Source organism: Chroicocephalus ridibundus, chromosome 2 (genome assembly GCF_963924245.1).
Source record: "Chroicocephalus ridibundus chromosome 2, bChrRid1.1, whole genome shotgun sequence".
In the NCBI taxonomy this organism is placed as follows: domain Eukaryota; kingdom Metazoa; phylum Chordata; class Aves; order Charadriiformes; family Laridae; genus Chroicocephalus; species Chroicocephalus ridibundus.
The window spans coordinates 130,694,035-130,718,636 of NC_086285.1; the positions used below are offsets into that span (position 1 = coordinate 130,694,035).

General features: G+C 48.8%; 1 protein-coding gene across 1 annotated transcript; it reads left to right on the forward strand.

The window, feature by feature from the left end:
• Nucleotides 1-15,475: 15,475 nt before the first annotated feature.
• On the forward strand, nucleotides 15,476-16,650 carry BHLHE22 (basic helix-loop-helix family member e22). Its single transcript, XM_063326957.1, has one exon. It carries the CDS (start codon nucleotides 15,606-15,608, stop codon nucleotides 16,512-16,514), a length of 909 nt encoding a protein of 302 aa, XP_063183027.1. The 5' UTR covers nucleotides 15,476-15,605; the 3' UTR covers nucleotides 16,515-16,650.
• Nucleotides 16,651-24,602: the final 7,952 nt, after the last annotated feature.

Here is a 24,602-nt window from a genome sequence, read left to right on the forward strand (position 1 = left end):
CCTTCCTTTACCGGGCACACACCATCACCATCTTCATCACTTTCCTAGGGTTAACACCACAAAGACCTTCAAATACTTGTGAATGAACTATTAACTTAATTAACAGAATCAATGCTGAATTAGAGTCACATACTTGTCATTTGGACCTCTGGTCTACCCTGACACAACCTTTTCCTGAATGTGCCATATTTTGGGACTCAGTCAACTCTACCTGCTGGCTGTTGCCTGAAAATGTCTTGTGCAAAACAATTGATTTAATGCCTCTTGTCTGCTCTCCTCTTGGCAGAGCATGTGTCCATCTGGAGTTACAACCTCCTATGACCACCAGGCTACCTCTCATGACACAACCGATATCCTCACAGATATGCAGACTGTTTTTATCAAGTGGTGGCAGCTCCTAGGGCCTTCTGGTCCTGCCTTATCTCCCTCTCTTATTTTTGCAAGAATTCAGTCTCTCTGGGTTTATAACAGATATTTCGTGTTCTCTCAAGCAAAATCTAAGGTCGCGTTATCCCTGTTTCTCTGGCACCATTCTGTAATAGCAATACTAAACATAGCCAGAACTTGACTCTGTAACCCTTTTTTTTCAATAGGTAAGTTGTTATTTCAGTGATGGTTTACGACAAATAGACTGAAGAAAATGGAAACTAAAGGGTGCTCACCTAAGCCTGCACTTTACTGCAAACTGCTAAACCCGTGTCCATGTAGCTGAGACTGTGTGACTCTAAACTGTGCCTGCTGTTTCAGACAGACCAGAAAAATTACCTGAAATACCAAAATCTCCTGTTTAGTAGCAGCAAGGCTGTCTCAGGGATGTGCGAACAGGGATGACAGTGAGGTTTCTCAAACACTTCAGTGAATAATCTGTGTCAAGTTTGATCTAAAAGGATAAATCTTCCCTGCACCAGCTGTGTCATCTATGGGGATAGTTAGTCTTTACGTTCTTTTGCTTTAATTGATCTGTATGCTTTGTATAAATTATAATCCTTAACAGTGTTTGAACATTCACGATTTCTTTGCAGCCATTATAACATCCCTTTCACATTTCTCTGGGATTTTCCAGTTCTCAGATTGTTTCTTTTCTTTTTTTTTTTGATAAACCTTTTCTGTAACTGCTTAAGAACTACAATACAGGCTGAAATAAAATCCTGTGAAATTGTGAAATAAATATTGTGAATATTGTGAAACAAAATCCCGCCCGTTCTGGTCCCTTACTTCTACTGACAATAATTTTTGGAAATAATTTGTTCTGTCTAGCCTATGCTAATACCCTTCTTTTTTTCTTCCAGAGTTTCATTCCAGCAGCAGTTCTGGCAGCTGTTGTCCACCTTTCATTTGAAATTGGATGGATTTCTGTTTTCCTCACAACATAGCATAAACATGACCTAGCACTAGATTTTGTTACACTGCATTTCTATTAACTAGCAAACCTCAGTCAGGTTTGTATTCAATCTGCATCGTCACTGGTTTGGAGCTGAAAGAAAAATTTCTATGATCCTGAGGTAGAAACTGCCAGACCCTCCTTAGTAATGGCAGTAAGTGATGTATGGTCAGTCTCTGAGCATAAATGTCTTTACCATTGACTGGTAAGGTACAAAAATTTAAATCCAAGGGCTGAAAGAAATTATATTGAGTCTCTGTCCCTAAAATTTGCTGACCCTCTGTATTGTCTGGTTTGGCCAGTTCAGTAGGACAAACTTTCGTTCACCACTTGACACCCTGGGGAAATTGTGCAACCTTCACTTGTCAGCTGAAATGGTCCCAGTGACAAAGGTTCCAGCTTTTAGGCTATATCTGCACTCCTAAGTAAAGAGGGTGGGGAGCAGTCCCTAGTCCCCAAGGCAAAGTGTCACAGACTGGTGGATACCCACATCACTAAGACCAGACCCCTCTTCAGCAGACTGGTTTCACCTAGAGCCCAGAGCATTTGGCCTGTGCCTCCTCAAGGCCCCAAGATGTCACTATTAGTTTGTGTTTCTTTTGTCGGAGAGATGTGGTATAGGCAGCCCACACAGCATGTGCACCATCAGACCAAGAAAAAACAGAGCATGCTGACAGATTTGGCATCTGGAAACACAAAGCCTTCCAGGATGGTCTAAGATGACTGTGTAGCATGAAGGGAGACAAACCTGGTGCAGTCCATATTGGGCATGAACTAGCATGAACTTTGAGACTCTTAGAATCATAGAATGGTTTGGGTCAGAAGGAACCATTAAAGATTATTTAGTCCAACCCCTCTGCCATGGAAAGGGACATCATTCACTACACCAGGTTGTTCAAAGGCCCATTGAACCTTGACCTTGAGCACTTTCAATGACGGGGCACCGAAAACTTCTCTGAGCAACCTGTTCCAGCGTCTCATCACCCGCATAAGAATTTCTTCCTTATGTCCAACCTAAATCTACCCTCTTTCAGTTTAAAACTGTTAGCCCTTGTATCCTGCCAGTAAAAGCCTTGGTAAAAGGTTTCTCTCCATCTTTCTTATAAGCCCTCATTAAGTATTGAAAGGCTACAATAAGGTCTCCCCGGAGCCCTCTTTTCTCCAGGCTGAACAATCCCAACTCTCTCAGCCTTTTTTCACAGGAGAGCTGCCCCATCCCTTTGATCATTTTTGTGGCCTTCCTCTGGACCTGCTCTAACAGGTCCATGTCTTTTCTGTGCTGAAGACTCCAGAGCTGGATGCAGTACTCCAGGTGGGGTCTCATGAGAGTGGAGCAGAGGAACAGAATCACCTCCCTTGACCTGCTGGCCACGCTTCTTTTAGAACCACAGAATCACAGAATGTGTTGTGTTGGAAGGGACCTTTAAAGGCCATCTAGTCCAACCCCCCTGCAGTAAGCAGGGACATCGTTAACTAGATCAGATTGCTCAGAGCCTCTTCAAGCCTGGCCTTGAATGTCTCCATTCATGGAGGGATGGGACCTCCACCACCTCTCTGGTGTTCCAGTGTCTCACCACCCTCATTGTATAGGACTTCTTCCTCATGTCTAATCTAAACCTACCCTGCTCTAGTTTAAAACCATTGCCCCTCGTCCTATCACTACATGCCCTTGCAAACAGCCCCTCCCCAGCTTTCTTGTAGGCCCCCTTCAGGTACTGGTAAGCCACTAGAAGGTCTCCCCAGAGCCTTCTCTTCATGCTGAACAATGCCAACTCTTTCAGCCTGTCTTCCTGATCATCCTCATGGCCTTCCTCTGGACCCACTCCAACAGGTCCATGTCCTTCTTGTGCTGAGGGCTCCAGAGCCAGACACAGCACTCCAGGTGGGGTCTCACAAGAGCAAAGTAGAGGGGGAAAATCACCTCTCTGGATCTGCTGGCCACGGTTCTTCTGATGCAAGCCAGGATGTAACTGGCCTTCTGGGCTTCTGGGCTTCTTTTGAAGCAGCCCAGGATATGGTTGGCTTTCTGCAAGCACACATTGCCAGCTCATGTCCAGTTTTCCATCCACCAGTTCTCTCAAGTCCTTTTCCGCAGGGCTGCTCTCAATCATTTCATCCCCCAGCCTCTACTAATACCTAGGGTTGCCCTGACCCAGGTGCAGGACCTTGCACTTGGCCTTGTTGAACTTCCTGAGGTTCACATGGGCCCACTCCTCAAGCCTGTATCTTGCCAAACTCTATTTTAGAAGTGGCAAACTGAAATGGCGGAAAGCAGAGGTAGGGTCTGAAATGGTGGAAAGCAGAGGTAGGGTGTGTGCTATCAACTAAATGGTGTGTACAGCCCATGCTCAGGCTTACTCTCTGCCTTTTATTTTCTTTTTCCTAGAAGCATCTACCTGCTGAATCTCTGGTGAATATATCCCTTACTTATACCTCTTACTGTATTAACAACTTTCCCTTACAAAAGAAAAAAAAAAGGCACCTATTTAACTTTACAGTAACGTTAGGTCTTTTATGTGAAAGCTCTTCAGGTCCTGTGATCTATCATTTTCCAAATATCTTCAAGCGTGATGCAGTAGGTGCCCCCCAGGCTGACTGCAGCCACTAGGATGTTCCCATCTGGCCTGCCATCTTTTCTGTAGCAGACGGGGACCAGATGTTCAAGGAATTAAATTCACTGGGACAGCTGAACTCCTCCTCATGCCTTCAGAGCCCGTCACAGAGAGAAGCACGCTGCTACTGTGCCCATCAAAGCTGGGGTGAGGACAGGAGGGCTGATAGCATCGTTTCTGTCCATGCTCTGGTTTGTTTGTTAGTATACAGTCTGAGGTCTTAAACATTTCCCTTGCTTTCTGATTGAGCTTCTGGACACACAAGGAAGTTATCATGAGGCAGAGCACAAAGCACAATAACTCCTTGAGTGCCCACTTGCCCCTGGTTGAAGATCCTCATCCCACAATCCATAGGGAGCAATTTACCCAAACTCATGCTTAGCACAGGACGAGGGTCTGTAGCCACAGAATGCGAACTCTTTCCCTTCTTATTTTGCTACCTTTGCAGTCTATTTTTCTCCTCCTAAGGAGCTGCCCATTACCCCATAGGATTTTTACAGCTGCTATTGCTGCTGCCTTTCTCCTCGTCAAAATATCTTTGAGCACAATCCCCATCCCTCTTCTGCCCTGTTTGTGGTGTGGTCTGACTTAACCCCAAAGGAAGGGTCCTAGTCAGGCTCCCCTCTCCATTAACTAAAAACGAGTAACACATTTAAGTGCTTCAAAAGCAAGCACTGTCATTTATAAGGCTTGCTGCTGTCTGCCTTCCTTTCTCCTGCCACCCACTGAATGCAAACGCAGACTTTAACCTTCTGCAGCTGCCTTGGGAAGAGTTACAGCTCTGCTGGGGGTTTTAACCAGTCTTCTGTCTGACTGAAGGTCCTGGGCACGCCATAGCTGCTGTGTCCTGTGTTGTAACCATGTTGCGGGGGGGGGCGGCAGAGCTCTGCTCCTCTTGGGGCTTAGGTCCAACTGCTCCACGGACTGCACCAGGAACCACTGTGCAGGGGAGCCACGGGCTCCCACGGGCTTGTGCCAGAGCTTTTAAATACACGTTCCTTTTGAGAAAAGGCATGGATTTTGAATGGAGTGCTTTGTGTGCAGGCAGCAGGGTAAGGCAAAACAGGTAAAAGGGCCCAGAAATATTCAGAAACAAAGGATGAGGTGGGTTCTGGGTGTGTCTAATAGCCAGTTCTAAACATGCCCTAATTGGGTGAATCTCATGATGAGTAAATTCAGAAAATGCAGGGCATAGTTTCTTAGACTCCTGGCACATGTGCCCTACCCACAGTGCAGCCATTCCTCCTTGCTGAAGACCCTTGGATGAGGAGTTTGAGCGGGAGCACCAGAGGGAAAGATCCTCCCTTGGTCCATCCTAGAACAAATTTGATAACGGACAGGTCGCAAATGCAATAAAGTACACTTTTTCTGAGAGAAATGCTGCCAGAGCATTAACTGAATGGCATTGAGACCAGCAAAGCATATTAGAAAGGCTCAGGGAATGTACTATTTTAAGAGTGAAAAATAAAGTGGGTGGATCCTGATGTGGTTCCCCCAGGGCGATTTGCGCATCCCACAGTCTTACCCTGGGATTGCACCAGTACCACCAAGATCAGCCACTGGCACCAGCTGAACAAGCACCATTTCTGCCAGTTTCCTGGTGGGAGTGATTGATTAGAGCTGGTTGAGCTTGCTCTGTCCAGAGCAGGTGTGGAGCAAATTTGCCCTGACTCAGTCAATTAACTTTATCAGAGAATCAGAATCAACAGCGTGAATACGATAACAATGTGTTGCAGGCTCCATGCTCCTCACCATGCCTGGTCTCACACTGCCGGTATAGTCCTGAAGTTATTGCATAAAAAGGTTCCCAAATCTTGTAATGTGTGATCACTTGGGTCCAGACTCATCCCATGTATGAGCAGAAGGTTAGTGGGCACACTGAAGCACACTCCTCTGCACCATGGGCTTCATCTGATACGCAGGAATAACTATCACTGCTGAATGTTTTGCATTTGTCTTTGTTTTGTCTTTGGGTGGAGTTGTTTTGCTCTGGTTTTTTTACTTCAGGTGAACAATACAGAGAACTTACCCTAAGAAGTGGGGGAATTCCAAAGGTAATCATATAGTAAGGTACAAGGAAGGGAGGCCAAGTTTAGAAAAGCAAAACTTGGACCAAGAGGCTAGATGCCCAGATGCCCAAAGGTCAAATCTCATGTGTACCATGGGACACAGAACATGTGTCTCCAGGGTGACTTGGGTTTGTCAGAGCCAACGTCAGTGTTGGAGCCTCCATCTCACATCCTTCTGCCATTACACTGAGAAATTCCTGAATAATTTCCTACAGCCACAGTTAAGACAGGGAGGCAGGGAAAAATCCCATGCCCTGTTTGGGAAGTCTAAAAAATGCGTCTCAGGGAGCCTTTGGCACTTCAAGCAAGCATCCCTTCAAGTCCGATGGCTGGTCAGGACTAACATAAAGTTGACCTCAGTCGACTCACCTCTTAGAAAAACAGCATGTCATTCCTCACTAAACTCTTAATTCGGGATTATTGACAAGAAGTAGGAAAACAACCAGTACTTTAAACAGGGCTTCTTTCCTGTATTAATCTAGTCTGATGCTATACATAGGTGCGTATAGGGCCAGGGATGTGAAAAGGCTGTCTATGCCCTTTCTCTGACAGTGCCTCAGCTCACAAGTGCCCAGATGCAATCTTACGTGTTTCGTAGCTCAGACGCACCTAGCCTTGCCCCAAGCCACGCCATTTGTTTTCATGCCCATTTAAACTCAAATAAATCAAACCATTGTCCAGGTGAATGGCCAGTGCAAGAAATGGGACAGTAGTGAAGTAAATCAGTTTGAAATATGTTCAGATCTCTATGCAAACTTGCCTCTTCAAAGATGACTGTCACCTTGGTGGATTCAGCCTGCAGGTGCACGGAGCCTCTTGCCTCCAGCAGTCCTCTCCTGGAATAATCAAATAACTCTGCAAAGGAAACATCCGTAAGTCTCTGTGACAGCCTAAGACAGGACTAAGGATGCTAAAAGCTTTTGTCAGCCCTCACGCATTCTCTGGTCACTCGGTCTTACCCTCAGAAAAGAAGTTGTGTGTAAGCTTTGTGGTACCTGGACTACTCTTGGTACCTGGACTACTCTTGGTATCTGACGCTGTGTTGCAAAAATATTCTGAAAGCCAAATTCCCTCACAAAAATGAACTGTAGGGTTTTTTCCTGTGGGTAGCATTTGGCCTCTGTCCTTACCCTATGGTGGTTGTGGCTGAGGTCTGGCGGTTGGTGTGCTGACCCTGGATTTGAACGAAGGACTAACTGAGCTACCAGCACAATGCAGAGCAACACCAAGGCTGCTGTAGGAACCCCCAGGTGTTAGAGCTCAGCAGCCGGACCTCTCAGGAGCACAGCAGGGTCCCTGCCTTGCCTGCTCATGCCTCCCTGCTTTTCCTTCCCTTGCTGATGTGGCTGCAGTGAGATGGAGTCCTTTAGTTTGCACCAGCAGGCCTCTGCCCACGCAGAATCAATGGCAGGACCATTGCTGGCAGCATCATCCTCTCTGGATAGAAGAGCAGGTTCAAATCCCATTGCAATGGTTTGGCTCAAAAAATATCGTGAGTGAGTGTCACAGCGCTAATCAGAGCCAGGCACTGTTACAAGGAGCTTTCCTCTTGGTCGTGATCTCTGCTGTTATGGAAGGATCCTGTCACTTTTAAAATGAAGCGAGGCCATATGGTATATGAAGCAAGAAAGCGAGAAAGCAAGGGAAAGAAAGAGAAGGAGGTAAAAAAGGAAAAGAGAGAGGAAGGAAGGAAGGAAGGAAGGAAGGAAGGAAGGAAGGAAGGAAGGAAGGAAGGAAGGAAGGAAGGAAGGAAGGAAGGAAGGAAGGAAGGAAGGAAGGAAGGAAGGAAGGAAGGAAGGAAGGAAGGAAGGAAGGAGAGGGGATGAAGAAAAGAGAGAGAGAAAGAGAGAAAGAAAGAGAGAGAAAGAAAGAGAGAAAAAGAAATAGAAAGAAAGAGAGAGAGAAAGAGAGAAAGAAAGAGAGAAAGAGAGAAAGAAAGAAAGAAAAAGAAAGAAAGAAAGAAAGAAAGAAAGAAAGAAAGAAAGAAAGAAAGAAAGAAAGAAAGAAAGAAAGAAAGAAAGAAAGAAAGAAAGAGTCGCATACTAATGAGCTGTGTTGCTTCCCCTTTTTTGTTACACGCCATTTCCCCAGACCCAGCCTGTAGCCAAAATCACTGTATTGTAGTACAGTGAAGGCAAATAGAAATAATACCCGGGAGAAAAAAAGTGATCTAAGAAAGGGAAAAGTTCTCCTACCGTGTATTATGTGCAATTCCAGGCACTGTAACAGTGAAACACGAGCTGATATCTCTGTTTCTGTGAACACGCTATGTTTTAGAGGATGGTACTCCCAGAGCTTCTAAACTTTGTGACATAAACAGCAAACCTAATTCTGAAAAAAGCACCTACCACACCAGATTACCATAACCAGGAGCGCACACCTTTAAATCAAAAGTCAGTTGAGTTGGAAAAGGTTTAAGTTTTTTCAATAAATTACTTTTTATAATGACTATAAAAGTTATATAGTACACAGAGACTTGCTAGAGGTAGATACTTTACTGTACCTGAATTGCTGGGAATACTTCCTAAGACATAAAGCTGACAATCAGACATCTGAGTGTGTTTGAAAAACATCGTCTACCAAAAGATTAAAGTATGAACTTAGCAAAGTAATCCAGGAAGGAAATTCTTTGTTCTTTCTTGTTACTTATCATGGCAACTGAAGGGATGTAATGGGAAATGAGCTAATACTTTAATTCAAAAATAGTTGAAATATAGACAGAATCTGAGAAGAAAAATTATTTTTCACTGTTAAATATATGGATTTTGACTCTTACTGAACTGTATTTCAACACATTTTTATATTTTATGCCTATGATAAGTTATTAAACATATAAAATTGCCTTATTTATAGAGTATAACAGCATTGCTAGCGATAGTGCCTCCATTTTTCAATGTAGCAACTAACTTAGATGTGCATAGATTCTAGATGATCTTTTAATTACAAGGGGAAGAAGGGAATTGCTAGGAATAAAAGGTTTGTTATTCTACAAAGGAAGGGGGAAAAGGAGTGATTATTCTAAATTAGCAAAATTATTGGATTGCATTTTTTAAGAAAAATAAAGTACAATTAGGAAAAACATCCTCGCAGTTAGAATTGTTGAGAGAAGGTCATAAGGAAGGTTGAGGGGGAGAAAACTAAGGATGTGAAACTGAGCATATCTCTGTGATGCGCAGCGTGGGGAGGAAAGGGAATTAACTAATAAACTTATCCAAACTAATGACAATTATTTTAAAGTGTTCCGGAGAATTAGTGAGCTCTAAGAGGTCTGAAAAGGAAGGGGAGCATGTTACTGGTCTTTAAAAATGGCAGGGGAAGAGGAAGAGAAAGAGTGAACCTGTCATCTACCATCTGGTAAGCCTAACTTCAGTCTGCAGTAATATAGTGGAAAAAATATTAAAAAGTAAAATTCCTAAGCACTTAGGGGAGAACAGATCCACAACCAATAAACAGCATGGATTTATAAAGAAGGGAAGAAAGGCACACGCAAGCATTTTTTTCTTCCTATAATTGCAAAGTGGTGACTGAAGGGAATACAGTAGGTGTAATATATGTGCCTACTAACATATAGATTTGGATGTATGGGCTTCAGTAAATTAAATAGGATCTAGCAGTGTGACCAAAAAAAAAAAAATCCAATGTAATTTTTGGGCCTCTAACACAGAGGCGTCGTGTCATGTACCTGGGAAGTGATAGATGTCTCTCTCAGTATACAATACTGATGAGATAGCACCTCGACTACTGCTTTCAGATTTAAGTACTTTCAGTACCAATAAAGGTGAACTGGAGGGAGTTCAAAAAGCATGGAAGGAAAAGGAAAGGCCTATAGAAACTGTTTGGCGATGAAATATTAACTGAAAATAAACATCTACGGCCTGGCCAAACAAGGGCGAGAAGAGTATGATCAGCGCCACATTCCTTCCAGTGCAAAGTTTCCAATATAAACAAAATAGGGTCAAGCGTGAGAATGAGAGCTGGGCAGGGACTAAATACTAAATGTACATGGCCAGAGCCAAAAGATCTCAAACTTCCCCAAAATAAAACAGAGCACACTGAATAGTAATAGGACCTTCCAGTCTTTCTCCGCAAACCTCGGTGCAATGCCTCAATGGGTTTATCATTGCATATACACTCAGTGTTGTCCCTGAAACCGGGATACCATGAGGCTCTTTCAGCCATAATCTATTTCAAGTACATATATTCCCTGGTGTGTGTCTAGGAAAATCAATATATAACACCTCCTGGGAGCCTCTTGACTCCTGCCCCAAGCACAGCCCTCAGCCCACGGGCTTCATCTTCAAAAGCGGACCAGAGGAACAATTATTTCTTTGCCCATGACAAAACACACTGCAGGGTTATTTTATATTTCCATGTAATTTTTTTTATATATATATTCCCATGAAATTTTTTTTACTTTTTTTTTTTTTTTTACATTCCCGTGTCATTTTTTACGTCTCCAGCCCCACGTCGGTCCTTCCTTCCACAGCCGGCATCAACCCTATCGCCTCCGAGGCGGGCCGTGCATTTCTACCGCTGCCCAGGAGATGGTGCTGTGGATTTTGGATCGGGAGAGCAGACACCGGGACCGGGACCGGTGATGGGGCCAGGTGGCCGGTAGGTCCCCTCCGGGCTCTGCCGGGAAGCGCGGTTGCCGCGCTTCCCGGCAGAGCCCGGAGGGGACCTACCGGCCACCCGGCGGGTCTCAGCGGGGACCTTCAGGTGCCTTTGATCCCTCTGCAAGCCCTCCAGATTTTCCTTTCCATTCTCCAGCGGTCCCCTTCCGAGGTGCAGGGCCATCCTTCACCCCAAGGTCCCTCATCTCTGCTGCGCTGTCGGGTCAAGTGCATCAATGCAGTTTTTCTCTTCTTGCAAAGGACCAGGGATTGGGGTGGGGGGAGAATGCTTTTCTTCGTTTCGTAGCCCCTCGCCACACAGATTTCCCCCGAGTCCAGCTGCACACACGCAGCCGCCACGTCCCGGGAACTGAGATCATCGCCCCCTTCTCATCCCCTACACGCGGCCCCGGTGGGCTGCCGGACCCCTCTTTGCTGCTGGAAACACTTCCCAAGTTGGCAATTCATCGTCCTTCTGGGGCTGCTTTAGGAGAGACACCTCTGAGGAGGTTTGCACTTGGAGCGAATGCAATGTGCGTGTGTGTGATTTTCTTTCTTATTACTTTCTTTTCTTCACCCTAAACTTAAAAGTTTGCCTGAGAGCGACGAAAACACAGGAGCAGCTGCGGCAGAACGAAAGCGCTCTCCGACACCTGCCTTAGCGCTGGAAAAGCCGGGCAGACCCTTGCAGCTGGGGCTGCCCCCCCGCTGCATCCCCGCTCTGCTCCCTCCCGGGCCCGGCGTGCTGGAGGCAGGAGGGTCTCGGGGCTGAGCCGCTGGAAGAAGGACCGGGAAGTTGCGTGTGATGCCAAGCCCTCAGCTCGCAGCGGGGACCGTCCTGCCGCAGCGGGCACGCCGTGCCTCTGCCCAGAGCGGGCAGGGAGAGGCTGCCTTCATCTGCCTAAAGTCTGCCTCGCTAGCATTCAGCTCCTGGGCGCCTTTAGGGAGAATTTGGAAAGCATCCTTCCTCCTGGATGGCTTTTCAGCAAAGGAGAAGCCTAGCCCTGAGGAGAGGGAGAGGGTTTCTAACTTCTCTCCCAGGTGGGGAGCAGAACAAAATGACTATCGAGTAGATCTTGCAAAAGACGCCATGGAAAATCAGCAGTCTCTGTTCTGTCCGTTCTCGTCTGTGTTCTGGGACTCTCCCAGACTCCTTGCACCCCCAGCCCCAGCCTCCCGCCCCTCCCGAGACGGCCGGAGCCCGGCCGCTCACGGTGGAGGTTGGGTGATGCTCCGGGGCGGCCGGCGCAGTCCCGTCTGCAGCTCGGCTCCAGGCTGATCGTTTCCCGAAATAATGACCCAAGCGGAGTGGAGCCGGTGGCAGAGGGCTGCCGTACAATTAAACCAGGTAACGAGACGCTGGGCAGATGTGTTTTCATTGCGCTGTAAGATAAACGCAGTGTTAAATGCCTGACAACTTCCCAGAAGCAATCAGCAAAAGTTTACGAGTGCATAAACCTCAAAGACCATTCCTCGGTATTTTTATAAGCCCCGCATTTAAAGCTTCTATAAATTCTTCTGCCTGCTTCCAAACTAAAGTTCCCGTAGACTATTAAACAGCCACTTCTTCGGGAGGGGGCGGGGGGAGAGACAGATCGCGCCGGGGGAAGCGAGAGGGGCTCTCTTTTTGTGTCCTCCACTTTCCCCTCCCTACCACCTCCCGCCAAGCTAGAGTTTGGAAGAAAGTTGGCATCGCTAAAGCACGGCAAGTCACACATGGACGCATCGGCAGGATATCTGGGATACCTCCATGTCTTAAGAACAGGAGGCAGACCTGAAAGAAAGGGAAAGGAAAGGATGAGGAGAAATAAAAGAAAAAGCGAGGTGGATAAATGGACGGGTAGAAGCAGGGACAAGCAGACGAACAGATCCACAGGCAGATCAGCAGCAGGCAGGCTGGGGGGTGGTCAGGGATGAGCAGAAAAGAGAGAAATTTCAGAAGCAGAGCGCGAATCTGAGCGAACGCAGTCGAGGACAAGAGGAGGCGAACGGGACCTCCTGGAGGTCGCCGCGGCGCCCCCGACCCCCGCCCCGACGGCGCGGCCCGGCAGCACCGGCCGCCTCTCGGGACAAGCGCGGCCGCCGCAGCCTCGGGGCAACCGGCCCCGCCGCCGGCGGAACGGGAACCTACGCGGTCAAAAGTTGCAGGCAAAAAGAAGGAGGGGTAGCACTAGTGAACCCACGGATCAGCGGGAGAGATCCAGCCGGAGACGTCCGTCTTCGAAGGCATAAGCTGTGAGGGATGAAACGTTCCCCCTAACCACCAAATTATAACGACAGTATCCGTCATCCTTAAGTGACCACATGAGTTTTACAAGTTGGATATTAAACAGATTAAATAAAATTTAAAAAAAAAAAAAAAGAAAGAAAGAAAGAAAGAAAGAAAGAAAGAAAGAAAGAAAGAAAGAAAGAAAGAAAGAAAGAAAGAAAGAAAGAAAGAAAGAAAGAAAGAAAGAAAGAAAGAAAAAACCCAAGCCCCTATTGCGATTATAAAGCCCTTTGTTTATGATCCCAGGGACAATGAAGTTGCTAATTGGAAAACAATAAACGTAAAATGCCTTTGGATTAATAATGATAGAGGTTAACGGTGGCATCCCTTGGAAAGGGGGAGGGGAGCGAGGCTCTCGGCGACTGTGCGCTTGGACGGCGACCAGGGACAAGCGCAGCAGCCAAACGGGGCTGGGGGGGGCGGGGGTGAGACACCCCCCCCCCCCCCTCTTCGGAGGGCTCGGCTTGTATGTTCGCCTCTGATCCGGAGACACGAGGTGAGGAAGGTCTGTATTGTAGTCATGTCCTCGCTAGATGAAATCTCAGTCAATTACTTTGAAATCTGCAGCTTGGCTTCTTTTCATTCTTTCCAGGTGAAAATTCAAACGTTTTCTGTTGTCGCCTGGTCCTTTCTTTCCCGAAACAAGGCACCCAACTGTTCTGATATTACCATTCAAAAACAGGTTCTGTGGCAAACCTCATTTGTGAATCTATTACAGAGATTAATAGATTATTTCTCCTTTTTCAACTAATTCTCAGTGGGGAAATTTAACCATATGGTAAGGAGAGAATTAGAATTTCATCACATTAGAGCAAAATGTAATGAAAAGAGTCCAACACCTGGGGCCAACTCTGAAAGACACAATTAAAAGGTTTTTAATGAAACCGGAGAAACCAAAAAATTTCATAGCCTTCAGTAATTCTGCCACATAAGAATGATTTACTGGAAGTGTTGGGAAATATTGTTTTTACTGATGTCATAAGAATGAAAACCTGCCACTAAATACTCTGAGCGCTTACAGTGAAGCGGGAGCGAGCTGCTCGCCTCCAGCGCTAGAGGAGCAGCGGGACAAAATTCAGACCAGCCCTCGGGTTGCCACTTCAGCTTCTGGGGGAGCGCAGAAGAGCGTGTGCCCGGCTCAGAGGAGAAGCCCCGGGAGGAGAGCAGGGGGTCGACGCGCCCGGGGGAACCGGGGCCGCACTCGCCCTGACACGGGCGGCGGCGGCAGCATCCCGGGCTTTGGGAGCGGAGCGGGGTGCTCCCAGCAGGGAGGCAGGGAGGGAGCTGCAAAGGGTTGGTCAATCACAACTAAAAAAAAAAAAAAAAAAAAAAGGAAAAGAAAAAGTTTGGTGGGTTTTGCCCTTTCTCACCCCGCCCTCCCTTCTCCCCAGATCTGTTCATTTTCAAGGTAACTGATGGGGCTTTATATTTTTTATAGGGACACGGGGGATAATCACTCGAAAGCGGCAATCTGCTGCTTGAAAACGGCTGAGGGGAGGAGGAGGGGGAACCTCCCCGTAGTTTGGTCTCCATTTGCTGGGGGGGGGGGGGGAGGGAGAGGGGGCTGGGGACCATTCGCCTCCCAGGGAAGCAAGGTGGACTTTACTTTGGCGGTGGGCAGGAGTGGGCACGGTGGTACGGGTTGGTCCAGGATTTTTAATTCTTTTTTTTTTTTTTTTTTCCCAGGCGATGCTTTTCGCGAAGGCGGGTGGGGGTGGGAGGGGGCTATAAGTTAATGTAAATGCAGGGGGTGGGTGGGCTGGGGGGAGAGGGTGTCACTCCTGACTCCATGGCTAAGTTAGCAGAAGTCTGCTGGCAGCACTCGGAAGGGGAAGTGTTGAAGCGGGCTTTTCTGCAGTGCAGGGCTGTAATTTGCTGAAGGAGGCAAAGAACATCCTTCGATCTAAGTAGGGCTTTTAGTGTGCTCATTGATGAGTGAAAGTCGCCACACATGTCAAGCTAAAGGCAGTTGTTGGGTTACTAACAGGACACAACGTCTTGCAAACATATGCGTTAAGCTGTGTATACAGATGGCAGGGAGAATAATGGAGCAGGCGCCTCTTATAAAGCTCTAGCTGCTGCCTGTCTTCAGACCTGGGAAATGAAACTATTCAGACTCAGGGCCAGATAGCGCCTGGGATTGTTTGTTACCGTTTTAATCCTATTAATTAAAACGTTAACCTGATTGGGTAGAAAGCTCTGTCCCAACAGGCGAGTCTTCTTCATAATAACCTACTCTCAGAGATAATGATGTAAAAGACTCCCCCGTCTGCGGCGGCTGCTGGTTGATGGGTCCGGAAATCTCTTGAAGGTGAATCCAAGCAAGATAAACGGTGGAAGCGGCTCCGCTGGCAGCGCACAATGCCCCAGCGCGGCGCCTGCTGAGGGCGAGCCGGAGCCGGAGCCGCAGCCGGAGCCACAGCGCGAACCACCGCCACAACCGGAGCCGGAGCCGCAGCCCGAGCCGCCGCCGGAGCCCCAGCCGGAGCCGGAGCAAGGGCAGCCGCGGCGCCGGGGACGGAGCAGCCCCGGCGGGAGCCGGGAGGCGATTTCTAGCAGCGGGACGCCGGGGAGCCGCCCGCCGCGGCGCGGAGCCTTGGAGGAGCGGGCCGGGAGCTGAGGGGGGCGGAGGAGGCGGAGGCGGAGGCGAGCGGGGCGCCGATGGAGCGGGCGCTGGGGCTGCCCGCAGAAGAGGACCTCTTCCACAAGAGCCTCGCCGCCTCGGCCAAGCGCATGGAGTCCGCCTTCCGCTCGCCCCCGGGGCTCGACCTCTCGCACCCCCGCGACCGCCAGCCCTCGCCGCTCGCCTGCTACGAGGCGGCGGAGCCCGAGGCGCTGCTGCAGCCCGGCGTCGGCGGCGACCCGCTGGCCCTGCCGCCGGGCTCCGTCTGCGTCAAGTACGGCGAGAGCGCCAGCCGCAGCTCGGTGGCCGAGAGCAGCGGCGGCGAGCAGAGCCCCGACGACGACAGCGACGGCCGCTGCGAGCTGGTGCTGCGCGGCGCCGGGGGGGACCCGCGCGTCGCCTCGCCGGCGGCGGGCGGCGGCGGCGGCGGCGGCGGGGGGGGCGGGGGGCTGAAGGCGGCCGAGGGCGGCTGCTCCAACAGCCACGGGCACGGCGGCAGCAAGAAGTCGAAGGAGCAGAAGGCGCTGCGCCTCAACATCAACGCGCGGGAGCGGCGGCGGATGCACGACCTGAACGACGCGCTGGACGAGCTGCGGGCCGTCATCCCCTACGCGCACAGCCCCTCGGTGCGGAAGCTCTCCAAGATCGCCACGCTCCTCCTGGCCAAGAACTACATCCTGATGCAGGCGCAGGCCCTGGAGGAGATGCGGCGCCTGGTGGCTTATCTCAACCAGGGCCAGGCCATCTCGGCCGCCTCCCTGCCCAGCTCCGCCGCGGCGGCGGCGGCGGCGGCGGCCGCCCTGCACCCCGCCCTCGGCGCCTACGAGCAGGCGGCCGGCTACCCCTTCAGCGCCGGGCTGCCCCCCGCCACCTCCTGCCCCGAGAAATGTGCCATTTTCAACAGCGTCTCCTCCAGCCTCTGCAAACAGTGCACGGAGAAGCCTTAAGCGCCGCCGTTGCCGCCCCCCGCCGCCGCCGCGGCCCCGGGGAGCGGCGACAGCCGGCGGCCCCGGCCCGGCTCCGGCTCCGGGCCGGGGGTCGCGGGGGCGGCGGAGGGACTGACCGCTGCCCGGCCTCCGCCTCCCTCCGCCCGGCCTCGCCTCCCGCTTCTCCTCGGGTTTTGCTGGGACGGGACGGCGGCGGGAGCCAGCCCTGCCTGCGGCGCCGGGGAGGGGGCGCGGGGCCGGGGGTGCCGCGGGGAGGAAGCCTCGGCCCGGGGGGGGGGTGGGTGGTCGGGGTGCTGGGGGGGGTGACTCTTGCCGGGCGACCGCTGCGCGTCCGGACAAAGGAGAGGTGGAGAAATAGCAGGCCGGGCTGGGAGCCGGGGCTAGCAACGGGGAGGGGGACGGAGAGCGGCCCCCACCCCGGCCCCGGTCCCGGCGAGGGGAAGGGGCCGCAGCGACCCAGGCGAGGAGGTGGACGGGACAAATCAGAGCGGGCACTTGAACATAGAATTTTTTTTTTTTAATTATTATTAGCAGTATTATTATTATTATTCTGAGCCAGGAAACAAACAAACTTGAAATGTAAACTTATTATTTAAGCGACTCGCAGAAACAAAGAGACTGGACCATTGCTATGGAAGACTTTGTATTTTTTATCGTCTCTAAACTTTGATCCTGTGAAAATGCGCAAAGTTTGGTGAGAGTGATTTTAAAAAAAAAAATCGAGAGAGTTAAGAAAAAAAAAAAGAGACAAAAAATAACCGATCAAAACCCCTATTCCGTGTGGCTGAAAGTATCGCATTTTTAAAAAAAATATTTATGTGCACCTTGTTTCTTTCCACTTTGCAATGATGTATAAACAAGACATGCTATTTATTTGTTATTCTTTAAATGACCCTTCCACGCCAACAATATTTATCATGTGTTAAGGTCACGGGTCTTACGTGCAGTTACTTTAAATGCTTCTAAAATTCTGTTTATGGATTAACTTAAACTGTGTGCCAAGTGTTTAAAACGTTTATTTGCCAACAACGTATAACCAGAAATGTTGATGTATCCAAGCTGCTTAGGTTTATGAAAGGTCATCTGGATTTTAAGTTGCATCATCCCTGTATTTAAATTGAGCTTTAATAAATTGCTTCAGTCCAAAAATTACAGGAAAGGTGTATTCTTAATTGCTCAACCAACTGATTTTTGAAAGGGTATCCTTTGCATTATAACAGGTAATAGCTATTTACTTTTACAAGGCATCAGAGCAATAGCTGCTACAAGAACACTTGCCAAGCCAATGTTTTCCCAGGCGCTGTGTTTTCAAAGGTATAATTTAAATCGCTTTTAATGTGTATGTAAATTATTCTGACTGTGGACGATTATTTAAGTTGAAATACTTTAAAATACTTTAGGCTGATTTACAGAATGCGTGAAACTCTTCTCTTTTCTTTTTTTTTTTTTTTTCTGGTGGGGGTGGGTGGGAGGGTGGGGTTTTTTTTGGAAGAAAAATGAGAGATGAAAAGCAAGAAGTAGCTATTTACCCAAAGTGAGCCTTCAGTTTGAGTTTGCATGGCTGGGTGGCTGTCTCTCTGCCATTTGTAAATCAAGAATTTTTTTTTTTATTTTCAAAAACGAGTCCTGCTATTTTCCACTACTTGCAGATAATACAAATTCGGACTGTCAGGTTGGATGGCAAAATAGGAGCCATGATGGATCTGTTGGCAGGTCACGGATGTGTAAAGAGTGATATATATTAAATAGGTCAGTCAGATTATGACAGCAATGTACGATCGTTTGTATGTGTATCTATGTCGGAAAGAATCTTTATTAAAATATTTTGAACAAACGCTTGTATTATGCTGTGCTTTGTTAAGCATATATCTCCAGATTTAAGGAGGTGGATGGAGGGGGGCGGGTAGTTTCTTTTCCATTGCTTTGCCCTGAATGCTCCCCGGCACCACCACCGCCCCCCGGCACCCCCCTCCCGGCTTAGGGTGTCCAAGGGAGGGGGGCGCGAAGTTCTTCCCCGCGGTGCGTTTCCCCCGCGGCCGTGACGGGCGGACCCCGGGGGTGCGGGGCAGCCGTGGGGCAGCGCCGGACCCTGCCCGCCCCTCCCGCGGCTCCACGCACGCCCCTCGCCCCGCCACCCGTGGCGTTGCCCGGGCCCCGGGGTGAGCAGCAGGACTTCCCCCCTTGCCTCCTCCCTACCCTTCAAGTTTTGGGAGCCGCTTCTCCCCGTTGGACCCTCCGCCCTGCCCCAAACCCGAGGGCAGGGGGAGCAGGCAGCTCCCCACATCTGCCCGCCCTGCGCTGGGCCCGGGCTGGGGGTCCCCGGGTCTCCCTCGGGCGGCCCGGCCCCGGCGCCGGGTGTCCGCGGAGCCGCCTCTCCCAACGGCAGCAGCACAGGCGGGGGAAGGGGATAAATATTTTCTGCTCCACTTCCCATCAAAAAAGATTAATCAGAACCTGTAACTTTTCAGGAAACATAACTGTAAAGTGCCACGGAGCTGTGGGAAGGCTGCCCAGAGAGGGTGGGCAGATCAGCCCCCAGGCGCAAGGAGAAGCGTCTCTCAGCATTTACTAGACAAAGGCTGGGTGCGTCTAATTATGATTATTAAAACAATTTCCATGACGATGTCTAATATTATGTTAATTTGAAAACAACTGTGTATGAAAACTGTCGACTATAATACCTAAATTCATTTAATGAAACACATCGTTAAGGCAATTAAACCTCCTGGATGTGATTAAGGAACATAATTACGACACTGTTCTGCGCCATAATTGGGTGTCTTTAATCAAGGGGTAAAGTGATCAGCAACACAGCCATTAGTTTGTATTGTTCTGTCTCTGCTGTCCATCATTCTGATTAGGAATTAACCACCGCCACCAGCTTGGCGTGGTGCGTGTCTGTGTGAGTGTGTGTGTGTGTGAGTGTGTGTGTGTGTGAGTGTGTGTGTGTGTGTGTGAGAGAGAGAGAGAGAGAGTGTGTGTGTTCGTGCATATAACATCGCAGGACACATTTGCTGCAAGATTTACCGCTTAATATCTCTGGCTACCGAACGGGCTTGCCGGAGAGGTTCCCCCTGGAAGGCGCGGGCGCTGCTCAGCTCTGCCCGGGCGTGGGACAGGGGAAGCGAGAAAGGTCCCAGCAAACTCCTGGAGCGGCCGGGACCTGCGCTGGGGCGGGGGGGGGGGGGGTGAAGGCAAAGGGCCGTGGGAGGCCCACGCTCTGCCCCCCGTGGGAAGGGGCCGGGGCTGCTCGCCGCCGGCTCGGAGGAGCGAAGGCGGCCGCTGCCGTCTACGGTACATTGGGCTGTTTCTCCCTTCACCTCTTTCTCCTCCACCCTCGGAGCGACGGGAAAGCGGAATGAAATCCACTTTTCGTTCCTGGCTACCGCTGCCGCCCAACTTTGGGCTCGCTTGCTGCCTCCTTGCTTGCTTTGGGGGGGGGGTCTCTGGCGGGTGGCGGTGCTGTCACTCCCGGCCCCTCACCCCTGTCCCTCTGCACCGGGCAGCCTCGCTGGGAAGTGGCACGAAGCCGCCGGGCCGGTCCCTGGGCAGCTCTTGGCAATGCGAGCGCCGAGTGTGTCGGGGGAGGCGGGGGGAGGAGAGAGGCTCCCCCGCCCCTCTTAACGCTTGATAGATCACTTAGACAGAAATGAACATGTCCCCCTTTCCAAAAGAGCTTCTTCCCCGTTTCCAACAGCTCCAGAGAACCGGGATCTCCCCCCAGCCTCCTCCGGAGGCTTCCCCTGCCCCCGCCGCCCAGCCCGGCCCCCGGCCCCTTACCCCGGCCCTGAGCCTGGAATTGTCCCAGCATGAGTGACATTGGCTTTCCTAATGTAATGACTTATGAAAGATATAATCATGTGTTAAATTGAATCCTCCGCTTAACTGTTAATGGTGTGCTCTGGGCACATTTACGTATTAGATGCTATGGTAACTAATTACCACTAGAAGAAGGGATAATACACTTTCCAGACTTTGACAAATAATTATGAGTGTTCACATCCCTGCTAGCAGCAGTTGCAGCGGATCTGCTGGAATGAGTAAGTGAATAAATGAATGGGTAAGTGAACTTGTGTGCATGGAGGGGACTAGATAATGAATAGTGGTCAAGTGAGTTTTCTTATTAAAACCTTTAATGAAAATGTGATTTAGGGTGGAAGGGGAAAAAAAAAGTGCGACGCTGCCTCTAAACGTAATTAAATCGCCTAATGTAAACATCAGAAACATAAATAAGTTTGCTTTTAATTAAAACGCAGCAGTCAAAGTAAATTATCCACGTGCACGGAAACTTTACAGCAATTAACACTTCTCTTTTTTTTTTTTTTTTTTTTTGGTGGTGGCGGCGGCGGCGGAGGGGAGTTGTTGAGGGGGTAAAATAAATGAGCCAGGACTCCGCCAGTCTCTCCAGCATCATTTGTAACTTTGATCGCACCCGCTGCCACCAGGCCGGAGGGATCCCGAGGCTTTAATCAGGTGGCGGAACGGCTCTTTGCCGGAGCGGGACAAAACTTCTGGGAAGTGGCGCTGGGTTCGGCGCCGGTCCCGGTTCCCCCGCCGCTGTCTCCGCGGGGTCTTCGCCCTTCCCGGGGCTCCCGGAGCCCATGGGAGGTTTTAATGCTGGTTCCCTATGAAGCATTGCGCTTGGCGGAGGAAGGCGCCGCAGGGGTTAAGCCGCTCCTGCCCGCCGCCCCGCTGCCATCCCGTCCCGGGCAGGAGAGAAGGCGGGAGCCGCTCCCCGGAGCGCGAACCGTCGTGGCGGCCCCCGGCTCCCAGCCTGGCCCGGGGGCTCCGAGCAGCCGGCCACGCTGCAGAAGGGACATCTGCTAAATGAGCAAAAAAGCTGCGGCCAGCCCCGTTTCCCCGTGGTCACTCGCTCATCAGCTCGGTGTCACCCAGCCTCCCCCTCCCCCGAAGCGCTCCGGAGGGGGATTTGCTTCGGTTCGGCTGGTTTTCCAGCCTCGGGAAGGGTTAAATCCTTCCCCAAGCCCCTAGTTGCCCTTGTCCTCTCAACCTGATTCAGAGACGGTGTAATAAAATACGAAGCAAATTTATGGTCTGTTTCAAGCACTTTACGGCTGTATTTTTAAATTCATATATGCACATATAAGAACTATGATCTGTGAATAATTTGAAATGCTATAGGAAAATGATGCATTTTAGATCAAACATAACCGTTTTCTTACATAATTGTCTCGGATTAAAATAAAAAGAAAGATACATTTCGAACAGAGACAAAGCTGAAAATCTAATGACAGCCATAAACTGCTAGACAGCCATAAATTAACGTCTTCATCAAACGCTGAAGGGATCAGTGCTTATCTAAATCAACAGTTATTTCTTCCGAGAAGTTGCAGAACAGATTGCCCCTCTAATACTATTTTTAAACCCTTATAATTGAAGATTAGGGGCAAACAATCGCCTTTCCGGAGTAAACCTCCACTCCACCAGCCGAAGCCCTCCAAACTCACCCAGCACCCAGACCGGTTCCCTAGGAACCTCCTCGGGGCTCCTGTCCCCTTCTCCCGCTCCAGCATCCCTGAAAGCGCAAAGACGCTTTTAGGAAGGGGCGGCAGGAGTCTCTCCTCACTCCCACCTCCTTCCACATCCTTTTTTTGTAGGGGGTCGGGGGGGAGTGGGGAGCGCGGCGAGCTCAAGCCGGCGACGGTAGCCCGGCGGGCGGGCGGGTTCCCCCCGCACCGAAGCGGCATCCCGGAGCGGAGCCATCCCGGAGCGGCGGCATCCCTCCCCCCACCCCGCTCCGTGTTTCCATCCCTCCATCAATCCCCAGCTCAACTAATGCCCATCCACTTTTCAGGTTCACAGCTTTAGCGACGCGGCACTTCCCTCGGCGGTAGCCACCTGCGATGCCGATTTTGCGAGAGGCTGCTTGTAAAGATTTCATTTTTAGAAGGCAACGGAAAAATCCGTCGAGAAGATAGCCGATTCACTGGCTGACAAGATGGAAATCAGACAGGGAAAGACACGCTGCCTGTGGGAGGTTAGCAACTCAACTATTTGGAAGGAAGAGGTAGAGGGAAAGATGAGCTGATAGGGAAGAAGTCACTGTCAAAAGTCATCACGGGGTATTTACTGACTTTTACCCTCGCTGTAGCCAGAACCTAGACTTGTATTTAACTTTGCTGTACTCATAGCTGCTGTTTGGGGGGGGGGGGGGGGGCGGAATACAAACCAACACATCAGAGTCAAAATCGGTTTAACAAAATCTTGCAAGATGCAATCCTCCAAGGCTCTTAGCAGGAACAGCTGAAGCTTGGGCTTCTTTTGATTATTTATTTCGGTGCAAATACTTCTGAAGACAAGCACATTTCTGCTATTACAAATGATGTATTCACACCACCTCACTACCTGAGGTCCCAGGCAAGCCTGACACATAGCAAAGGCTGCGTAGTACTGCTTTATATGAGGATAAAGATCCCACTGCAGTTTAATTCTTGGGTTTCAAATGAAAATGGAACACTTTCTATATTTTTGTATATGCTTCTTTATATGCAGCAACCTTTTCTTCATACTTATTGCTATTTATAAACATAGACAATAACTTCAGGCTCACAATACTTTCACAAGTGTAGATTAAAATGGTGGTTTTGTAATGAGATCATTTTTCTAGTATGTTGTGATTATCGGGACATGACTAGCCAGGGTACACAGGCTGGTTTAGGTAATGGGCAGGAAAATACTTCACTTTCCATGGTCTGACTGTTAAAATAGCTCTATCCATATGAATTAAGCATATGTCATGCATAAATTGATGTTTCAAATAATTTTAAAATACAGCGCAATATAAGTAACATCAAGAAAGCATCTAGCGTCAGAACAAATATTAAATAAAACACAGTGTTGGAGGTCTTATTAATTCCCCCACAAAGCTATCTTTCAGATCATCATGGAAAACTCACTCAGAAATGTGCCCTTCAAGAAATCTCAAGCAATGCCACTTTTTGTTTATAAACTTCAGTAACTTCTAATATAACCTGGAGTTAAAAAAATTGCAGAGTTACAAACACATTTATCAAACCCAGAAAAATGCTGCAGGTCTTTTTTCTCTAGGACGTATCTTCAGCAACTCTCACAGACGTACCTGACAAGCATTTCTGCGTGAAGGAATGAAGAAACACCGATGTTTTTAGGGTACAACCTTCATATTAAATACCTACTTGTGGAACTCCGTAGCTACAGTGATACTTAGGAAAGCCAAGGTGTGCTTTGCTGGTGCAGTGCTGCATATTGCAACCATTGCCATTCATTTCCCCTTTTAAAATGAATGATCCGAGAGGACAGAATATTTTACACTAGGTAGTACGTCTTGTACTACACAAAGGTTTGCAAAAGGAAAAGCCTAGGAGCTGTATTTGGGAATCACCAGTGGATTGCAGATCTTTATACTAATTTTGAATAATGTCCTAAGAATGTCAGAGCACGACTTTTTTTTTTTTTCTTCTCATTTGATAAGAACTGGCTGAAGTTTGATGTGGGGTAAAACAGATTTGATCATTTCCTAAATTCAAAGGAGTTGCTCCATGCCCAAGGCTTTTTTTTTTTTCCTTCCTTACAGACATACCTGTCAAGATCAAGTAAGATAAAAACGCAGTATGCTGAATTAATAATTTAAAAATGAAAGCAATAGCTGTGACTCTGTGAGAAAAGTGTAAATGTAAGCTGCAAAAAAAAATACCATGGACAGTCATTCAATATTAAAATAGATATATTCATTTTTATTTTGTCCTTGAAATACAAAATTCACTTAAGATGTTAGATTACTAAAATAATGAAGTTTCAATTTTCTTGCTCAGAAATTCATAAAATACCTTATTTGATCTAAGAGCCTTAATGATGGATATTAACTATTAAAGTAGAACCTAACCGTTGCTCATCTATATACAAAATGTCAGTTTGCACAATTAAGAGCAATTCAAAATCTTTTGAATGTCAGAAAGTTCAATAATGACGAAATAAAAGATCATTTATAATTCTACAAGAGAAATTCACAGACGAGTAATTATTCATAAAAGTAGCAATGCCAAAACTAGTGACATGCAACTGGCTCAAAAGCATAAACTGAAGAATAAC

Bases quoted from the DNA above. Each gene is read 5' to 3' on its own strand.
- BHLHE22 (XM_063326957.1), top strand. From the start codon at position 15,606: ATGGAGCGGGCGCTGGGGCTGCCCGCAGAAGAGGACCTCTTCCACAAG.